Genomic DNA, 9,867 nt, shown 5'->3' with positions numbered 1-9,867 from the left:
GGGCTGGGGATTCGAACCCGCCACCTTAGGTGTACGTGGCTGGCGCCTTAGCCGGTTGAGCTATAGGTGCCGAGCCGAAAGACCCATTTTCAATTACAGCATACTGAGTAACTAGAGTATAGCCTGCTTTGCGAGTTCCTTGTTCTATGAAAGAACTTCTATCTGTGTGCAAAATCATGTTTGGATTGGGTTTTGCTCTTCCCACTTGTTCTTTGGTAGCCCACACTTCTGGGTTAATTTCTGTCTCCAGTAAAGGAAGGCATAGTATTCTTGTCCCATATTCATATAAATGGTTGTTCATATGCTTTAGTTTATATATCCTCACCAAAAGGGGAGCAGGACTTTCAGGCATGATTAGGAAGGCATGAGAGAACAGCCAGTCACCCCAGTTGCAGCTTAAAGGCTGAGGGAAAAATTTGGTAACCAACTTTCTAGACACCGCCTGTATAGTTACAGATTTGGGGGATAAAAAACCAGGGTTACAGAGGAGTACAGAAAAGGTTGCTTCAGTGTCCAGAAGAAATTCTGTTTCCTCACCCTCCAGTATGAGGCAAACCCCAGGCTCTTGAGGGGTGATGATGCAAGCTGGAGCCATGAGAATCTGCCCCAGGCACCCTCAGTCCAGTTTGGGTACTGATGGGATCACTGTCTCTGGAGGACAGGCCACCCTCCAGTAGTCACTCTTGTATTCTGGGCAGGGGTCAGATGGCTTGCCCAGCCGGTGCTTCTGGAGGCAGTCCTTTCTGAAGTGGCCAGTCTGACCACATTGGAAGCACTTGTTCTTAGCTCCTCTGGCTCCCCTCCGCCCCTGAATGGTGCCGGTTTGTTGGAGTGCTATTACTAGAGCTGTCATTCTTTTTATATCCTTTCTCTTCTTTTCCCTCCTCTTTCTCCTGATCTCGGTTATAAAAGACCACAGTTTCCATTTTTAGAAGATTCTCCAGGTTATGATATGGGCCTAAAGTCAATTTCTGGAGTTTCCTTCGAATGTCTGGGGCTGCCTGAGTGATAAATTTATCTTTTAAGATAATTTGACCCTCTATGGAGTTGGGTGTTAACTGGGTGTGTTTTCTCATAGCCTCCATAAGCCGCTCAAGAAAGACTGAGGGACTCTTATTTTGCTCCTGGCAAATAGTATACAACTTAGAATAATTCATGGGCTCTTTTTTGGATTGATGTAAACCTTCTAGAATACACGTTAGAAAATGTTTACACCACCAGTCACCTTCTTTCTCAGGGTCCCATTCGGGATCCTCAAAGGGAACTGCTTGTCTTCCTACAGGGTATCTGTCCCTTTTCCCAGGAGATATACTGCCATCAGTATTGGACATTAACCACAAATTACCTCACTTTCTAGCTCTATTTAAGACTTCATTTTTTTCATTAAAAGTTAAAGTTGGATCTAGTAGTAACATTATGTTTCTCCAAGAGAGGTCAAAGCTTTATCCTAACCCTTGGAGAACATCTATGTACCAATTGGGGTCATCAGGAAATTTTCCTAAGTCAACCTTAATTTGCTTTAAATCTGCCAGAGAAAATGAAGTGTATACTCATGCACTTCCCCTGTCACCACCCACAGTCTAAACCAAGGGACACAAAGAAGGATATGGTTGCCTTCTGGGGGTCCCAGTAGGACCAAAAAAACCTCTTGGGACAGCCTCCTTCCTCAGGTTTTCTGAACGCACGAAGGAAGATGAGGGAGAAGTAGATGGTGGGTTTGAACTAGGTGGTGACAGTGTCTTTCTCGGGAATCTCTGACCATTTGGGGAAGTTACTACAGTCAGGAGAGCTGGATCTATCTGATAGGTCTTACACAGTTGGGGGTTGTTCCTGAGAAAAAAGAAAGCTTGCACATACGTAATTCAGACCATTGCCTTTCTCATTTACTATAATTTGGAGTACCTTCTGGTAGTTATCGTTCACCAGTGGAGAGTTGATACTGAGGCCAGGCCGGGGTGCAGAAGAAAACCATATATTCTTTTTTCAGCATCTGGGGATCAAACATATCCCAACATAGCCCAGTGGGGTGTTCTGGCAGCACAGGCCAAAATATCAGGTATCTGGGAGCCTGGTCCCACCTGATGACAGTTCTCTTGACAAGAGAACATTACCCGTCTGTGGGAAAGAATAAACGTCCAGCGTCTTAATCAATCCCACCCTGTATTCCTGGGTTGTCAAAGCATCCTCTGACCAACCCAAGAAGCCTTCCAGCCAAACAAAAGGAAGCGTCCTTCCAATGCTTGGGGAAGAATCCATAGGAGAGTGGCCTCAGCCCCTGTGCTTGTCTGGAATTAGCCACTCTTACCAGTGTAGTGCTTAGTACCTGCTTGTTCTCTTATGCTTATTACTTGCCAGCAGCACAGTCTGAGAAATCAGGTATCAGGGAGCCTGGTCCCACCTGATGCAAGTTCTCCCTCTTTCTGCATCTGCCCCACAGTATCCATCAAAGTGGGGATGAGCCCCGCCCTGGAGAAAATGGCAAGGCCGTGCTTATACATATAACCTTTTAAAATTTCTACAAGCTTTTTCCAAATCCCCAGTTTATACAGGAAAATAGGCTTTCTGTCATGGGCAGGTCTTAAATGCTATCCTTTCCAACCTCCTTTCCCCCCCCAAACGTTGACAAGGTAAAAATACTTAAACTCAGGGTTGAGAGACACTTTGAAACTTTTGCATCACAATTAGCTACAATGAGCAGAAGTCTTAGAGAAACCTGGAATTATTTTCAACTTCCCTGTTTTCATCAATAAACCAGAAGAAATCAAATGCCCAGGGTCATTTTCATTGCTCCTCTTTATTTTCAAGAGACTAAACTGTAGCTGGGGGTTTAGGGCCATTCTTGCCTTGGGGAGTTGCCCATGTCTTCCCTTCACAAGCCTCTGGTTACTCAAAGTGTGGAGGGTTCATTTTGCCGTTTGTTTGGAGCTGACTTGTAGTTAATGTGTGTCAGCCTTTTGTCTCAGCCACATTAAAAGTTAGTTGAATTCAATTTTGCGATGAAAAGCAATAAAAAGGACCTCTGCAACATTTGAAACACTTAAAACATTTGAAAAATACCAAAATTAGCCAAACCTACCTAATCCATAAAACCATTGCAGTCCTTTACCAACATTCAAACAAAGCATATATACTATCAAGGAGAGAGAGAACCAGAAGAGGTCTATAGAGGTAAATAGGAAAAATTTGGGACCATGAAAGAGAAGAGAAGATAGTAAAAGCTGGGATAGCATGATTTTCCGAAGGCCCTCCCAAGTCCTGGGTTCAGAACCATTGCTAGGGACCCCAAGACCTCTGGGTGCTATCTCCTTGCTCGGTTCTCAACCAGGGAAAAGGAATAAATACAGAACAGGTTCAAAAGTTGTTTAACATTGCCTCCAGCTCCTTTCTGGAGCCAAGGGTAATTAGAAAGTTCCCCAACAGCCTTTTGCCCGTGCCCTGGAGGTCAGCAGCTGCACTGTGCACATTTACAGGCTGATGTGCATCAAAGTTATTAGTCTCCATTATTATAACTATAGAGAAAAGCAGGATAGAGGTCAGTGGTCCCGTTACTTACCACAGATCGTCTTCTTTCCCCATACGGGCCACCAAATATGATACCAGTATTTTGTCTTCAGTGCTATCTGGGTCCCCAAATATGATACCGAGTTTTGGGTTCTTGGTCATAATGTACTCATGTTGTCTGTCTTCCAAAACCAAAACAAAACAAAACTTAAAATGCACAGGACACCCCACAAGGAAGAGTTATCTAGCCCTAAAATATCAATAGTGCCAAGGTCAAGAAACTCAAGTGTAAGCTAAGTATTTTTGTTTAAGCTGAGGAGAATTATTTTTCAGTTATCACTGCTTAGAATACCTATAGACTTACCGTCCTAAATTGGTTGAGCTTTAAAAGGCTCAGAAGTCATGATGGTTTAATGTAAGTAAGAAGGAATAATCATTAGCAGTGACAAATCAGAACAGTTTAAAGAAAATCACAACTATTAAAAATATTAAATTTCAGTGATATCGGCTCGGTGCCTGTGGCTCAAGCGGCTGGGGCGCCAGCCACATACACCTGAGGTGGCGGGTTCGAATCCCCAGCCCGGGCCCGCCAAACAACAATGATGGCTGCAACCAAAAAAATGGCCAGGCGTTGTGGCGGGTGCCTGTAGTCCCAGCTACTTGGGAGGCTGAGGCAGGAGACTCGCTTGAGCCCAGGAGTTGGAGGTTGCTGTCAGCGTGATGCCATGGCACTCTACCCAGGGGGATAGCTTGAGGCTCCGTCTCAAAAAAAAAAAAAAAATTCAGTGATATCTATACCTGAAACATAGAGGAACAAAAACAAGATAACTTTTTATTGTACCTTTGAGCTTTCTGAAAATAAAATTCTGTGATGCTGTCTGTAAGTATTACTTGGACTAAGCAGATTCTTGGCATTGTGCTGACCAGGTCCAAAATCAAGCTGATTGAGGTGAATATTTGTAAACTTAAGATCTGCCAGGACTTAGTTTGTTCTGCTTTCAGCAGGAGGTGGTGTGATCTCCTTTATCATGTTGGAAGCAAAAATTTCTAAAGTGTAGGCACCTTTGAATGTGAAAGACAAAGGATGTGCAGTCATAGGCAAGGTGTCCCTGGTCACTCTGCTGAAGGAGGGAATAAAGAGTCGCTGCAAACCCATCTTTCTGCCTGGGGCACATTTTCAGTTAGAAGAGATCTAAGAGCTTCGTTTAGGCTTTCTTAACAGTTAATTATTGAATGCCAGTAAGTCTTTTGGAATAAAATTTAAGATTATAGGACACAAAGAGAAGTAAAGGCTGATTAGATAAGTATCAAATAGATGCGTGTTGCCATTTCAAAATTTAGGCTTCTTGGCCTCTTCCTAGTCCTTGTCTAAGCTCAGTTTTCCTCATTTTATTCGTTGGACCTGTTTCACTAAGCCACAAGCTCCTTTAGAGTGGAAACTATAGACACCTTTTATATTCTTAGCACCTAAACACTAATATGCCCAATGTGAGAGAAAGAACAGATGAGTGGCAGAAATCTCAAGTCTGGATGCTGCCAATCCCCTCGAACTTGCTGCCCTTTTCCAGGGGGGCCAACAGTGTGGCAGGTGCCTCGGCTCTGCTGCAGAAGAGCTAGCCAGGCACTTTTCCCCCCTACACTGGTCCATTTGATTACATTGCAACAAGCTTCATTCCATGGCCTGTCAGTGGAGTAGGCCAGGTGTTCCATTGAACACCCCTACAGAACTGTCTGGTAGATTTCCTTCATATAATAGGGTTGTAATCTGCTCGAGTTCATGTCTTGATTATTCATTTATGTATGACTAGAATTTTGATTCTTTATGGGAATTAATATAATTTTCCTCTCTATTTAAACAGGTGTAAGCACATTGACTGAATCAACCTTGAAGAATGTCCCTCAGGTGGTGAATGTTCAGGAACTGAAGAATAACCCTGCAGCTCCCTCTGCAGCCGGCGGGTACGTTCCCGCTCCTCAGTATGTCTCAGCAGGCAGATTTTCTGTAGCAGTGGTGACTGCTGTGGAGCAGCGTCACTGCTGTCACCATCTGGCTGTGCCTCCTGCAGAGCCTAAGGTTAAAGAGGGATGGACAGTTGAGCCTGCCTCCATAGTTGAGAGATCACACTTTTCAACTTGCCTATGACCCCGTAGCCTTCTAAACCTTTAGGGTCCATCACAGTGTTGTGTGTTCTGTTTGCTTTTGCCCTGTGGAAGTCTGGGTGATAGAAAGTTGGTGTGTAGTTCGTTTTGTTTTGTTTTGTTTTTTATGTTCTCAGGGTTTCAGATCGACACCTTAGGTTTTAGGTAGACTGCCAATTCTGAAAACTGGAATTTTGAGGGTAATGGTCTCCCCTCTTTTCTCTCCCCTTCAGGCATTTCTATTCTTTGAATTTATTTGCCTTTTATGTGGAGGGGGGAAGTCTTTTAAAAGGCAGCAGCTCTGTTTGTAGACTCCAGCCTCTCTTTCATGCCATATTTGAGGATGGGTCTTGGCTGCGGGAGCTCACTCATCTTTAGTTTTCATCTGTGTTCAGAATTCAGGGTGCTGTCTCCCTGTATAGCTCTGGGCAGCAGGGTCCATGGAACATACCTATGCCCTGCTTCACCCTGTGTATTTTATAGCCACAGTCCCTTTAGAGTCTAGATCTACTATCCTCCCCCTATGGTATAGGGAAGAGTCCAGGGACATTTCCTCTTATCGGAAAGTGGGAGTCGTGAAGACTAGTGTCAGATTTCAGGAGTTAGTGTCTGGTACCTGTGATTAGGCTAACGGCAAAGAGCAGCCACAGACCCCGTGGTTTTTCCTTGGTATGCTGCTCCTTGCCCCCCCCCCCCCCGAGAGCAAATCTGCTTACTGTTCCCTTTGCACGTTTTTGAATGGCTCACTGGTCCACTGGCCTTCTCTTTTTTCCATGTTGGTACATTTATTGAAACAGCCTGTTTTAGGAATTTTTTAGTTATTTTAGGACATACAAACAGCCAGAAAACAAGCTTTTCCACTTTTGTATCTTAAAATGACCTCGGAGCCTTGGTATGCTATTTAGACCAAGATGGTATTTGTGGTTGTTGCAAACTTTTCAAGGGAAGGAACTATGCATTAGAGTTTGGGAATTGTAGCCAGGTTCCCAGCATAGAGAAGGCAAAGAAAAGCCACTGAAAGGCAGAGTATTACGTTAGACAGGAAAATCCCGCATATGGTAGAAGAAGTATGGTCTGGTATCTCTGGCATACTTCAGCTATTAACCATGGCTGAGGAGCAGCTCTTAGGGATTTTACTTTATCTTCTCTCAAACTTTGTTTCCTTCAAATGCTTTATCTGAGCTGATCTTTGAGGAGGGCTTTGAGTTTACTCTTTTTCTGGCAACAAAAATAGATACAAGAATTATAAAGGAATCTTGAAGAAACATTCTCTTCTATTCTTCACAGAATTGGAGCCTGGTACAATTATTTTACTTTTATGCCCAGCATAGTGTGTGAAATATATTTGCCTTTAAATAATCATTTATTGGCTCAGCGCCTATAGCTCAGCAGCTAGGGCGCCAGCCACATACATTAGAGCTGGTGGGTTCGAATCCAGCCTGGGCCCGCCAAACAACAATAACAACTACAACCAAAAAAAAAAAAAATAGCCAGGCCCACTAGTAGTAGTCCCAGCTAAGCTACCTGGGAGGCTGAGGCAAGAGAATTGCTTAAGACCAACAGGTAGGGGTTGCTGTGAGCTGTGACACCACAGCATTCTACCAAGAGCAACAGCTTGAGACTGTCTCCAAAATAAATAAATAAATGAAATAATAATTTATTGAATAACAGGTGAACTCTAAACATAATTGATAACCAAGAGTTTGTATTACCACTTCCCTCATAGGAAAGATTGACAGGGCACTTTATTTGTTGTAAAACAACTTACTTTCAGATTCTTTTAAACAATAGTTTCATAAGTATATTTAAGCATATGGTGTGTGGTTAGTTTTTTCTGAGTAGAATCTTAGAAGATGAGTTACAGGGTGAACTCACATTTCTGCCGTTTGTGTACAAGTGCTCATTGGCTTCATCGACTACCTCCCCCCCCATCATATGGAAGAGCGTTTATCTGGAGCCTTCCATGGCTGCTCTGAAGCTAGTGCTCACATGCTTCAGCAGATTCTGTTCTGAGCATGATTCCGCCCAGGTTGCTAAGGCAGTCGTGAATAAGACATAGCAGATATATGCCCATGCTTTCGGGGCACTTATATCTTAGCAAGAAGACAACCAGGAAATGGCCAACTACACAAGGTCATTTAGTTGCGATGTGGTAGGTTCTGTGAAGAAGGAGGATAAAATTCTGAGAAATCCTGTAACAGGGCAGCCAGATCAAGACTGGGATCAGGAAGGAGTTTGGTAAGGAAAAGATGTTTTAGCTAAAATTTGGACAGTAACTAGAGGTTACTGGGTAGAGAGTGTTTTGGACAGTAAGTACGTACAGAGTGAGGAAAAGCACAAGTCTGGGGAGGAGGGCATGTTTGAGGTAAAGCAGAAAGAAGGCCAGAGGGACTAGAGCCCTGGCAGGAAGTAGAAAATGGGGCCAAATGAGGTTAGAAGACATAGGATTTCTGGGGTTTATTTGTTAATTTGTTTTTACCAGAGCACACTGAATATATTCCTTAGCAATTTTCTGTTTGTTTATGCTTTCAGCAAATACTTAATGTGCATTTACTATATGCCACACACTGTTCTAGGTGCTTGAGATAAAGTAGTTAACAAAAAAAATTTTTTTTATCCTAGTCATTGGAGAGACAAACAGTAAGTGAAATAAGTAAATATGCGCTAAGTGTGCTGGCTCACGCCTATAATCCCAGCCCTTTGGGAGGCTGAGGCAAGAGGATCACTTGACCATAGGAGTTCAAGACCAGCCTGAACAAGAGTATGACCCTGTCTCTACTAAAAACAGAAAAATAAACTGTGCATTGTGACAGGTACATGTAGTCCCAGCTACTCAGGAGGCTGGGGCAGGAGGATCCATTGAGCCCAGCAGTTGAGGTTGCTGTGAGCTAAGCTGATGCCATGGCACTCTACCTTGGGCAACATGTAATATATTATTAGATGGTGGTATGTGTTCTGGAGAAAATTAAAGCAGAGGAAGGGTTTGGGGAGTATTGTCTGCATGTGGGTTACAATTTTGTGTAGGATAAGTAGAGAAGGCCTCCCCAGGAAGATGATATTTGAATTAAAACCAAAAGTCCAGAGAGCAGGTCTTATGAATATCTGAGGGGAGAAAGCTTCAAGCCCAAGGCCTGTGGCAGGACAGAATGTCTGGCATGTTTGAGAGAGAGCCAGCAGGCCTCAGGTGGCCAGAGCAGTGGGAACAAGGAGGAGCCCTTGGAGGTGAGATCAGGGAGTATGTGGGTGACATGTCCTAGCTTTCAGTTCCTGTGGGTGTGTATTTAGGAATGGAATTGCTGGATCACATGGTGAGTCTGTGTTTAGGTTTTTGAACTATAGTTTACACCGTTGTATAAAACTGCCATTGTCTAGGTATGGTGGCTCACACTTGCAATCCCAGCACATTTGGGTAGCTAAGGCAGGAGGATCATTCTAGGTCAGGAGTACACGACCAGGCAACTTAGTGAGACCCTGTCTTTACCAAAAAATTTAAAAATTAGCCAGGCAGGGTGACATGAGCCTGTGTAGTCCTAGCTAAGGAGGCTAAGGCAGGAGGATTGCCTGATTCCAGGAGTATGAGATTGCTGTTTATTTTTATTTAGTTAAAAAATGGTTTAAATTTATCCTTGAGTTTCTTTGTATACCTGTGGTTATTTAGAAGTGTGGTGTTTAGGCCAGGTAAGTAGCTCCTGCTGTGGGTCTGCCTGTTTTTCTTGCAGTTCTACATTTTTACGTCGTATGTTTTGAAGTTCTGGTAGTAGCTGCACAAATGTTTAGTTTTTTTGTTTGTTTGTTTTTTTAGAGACAGAGTCTCACTTTGTCTCCCTCAGTAGAGTGCTGTGATGTCACAGCTCACAGCATTCTCCAGTTCTTGGGCTTAGGCGATTCTCTTGCATCAGTCTTGAGTATCTAGGACTACAGGCGCCCGCCACAATGCCCCCACCACAATGCCCGGCTATTTTTTTTGTTGCAGTTTGGCCGCGGCTGGGTTCAAACCCACCACCCTTGGTAGATGGGGCCAGCGCCCTACTCACTGAGCCACAGGCACCGTCCCAAATATTTAGTTTTATTGTGTTCTGTGATGAACTCACCTGGTTCTCAGTCCACAATGACTCTCTTTATCCCTGGTATTTTCCTTGTTTAGTGTTAGCATGGTACATCTTTTTCTTTTGTTTTATTTTAGACTTATTTTTGGTTGTCTTTATACTTAAAATAGATTTTTTTTTT

General features: G+C 43.5%; 1 protein-coding gene across 2 annotated transcripts in view; it reads left to right on the top strand.

Moving 5' to 3' along the window:
- NUP214 (nucleoporin 214) overlaps nt 1–9,867 on the top strand; it is a 107,655-nt gene that overhangs the window by 49,543 nt on the left and 48,245 nt on the right. For both annotated transcript variants that reach the window (XM_023516115.1, XM_023516114.1), the window contains exon 19: nt 5,361–5,460. In XM_023516115.1, coding sequence (XP_023371883.1) covers nt 5,361–5,460 — 100 coding nt within the window. The remainder of the gene's footprint in view (nt 1–5,360; nt 5,461–9,867) is intronic.

The sequence above is a fragment of the Otolemur garnettii genome, unplaced genomic scaffold (genome assembly GCF_000181295.1).
Source record: "Otolemur garnettii isolate 467f Iridium unplaced genomic scaffold, OtoGar3 scaffold00087, whole genome shotgun sequence".
NCBI classification, from domain to species: Eukaryota; Metazoa; Chordata; class Mammalia; order Primates; family Galagidae; genus Otolemur; species Otolemur garnettii.
This window is presented reverse-complemented; position numbering and strand designations above follow the sequence as displayed.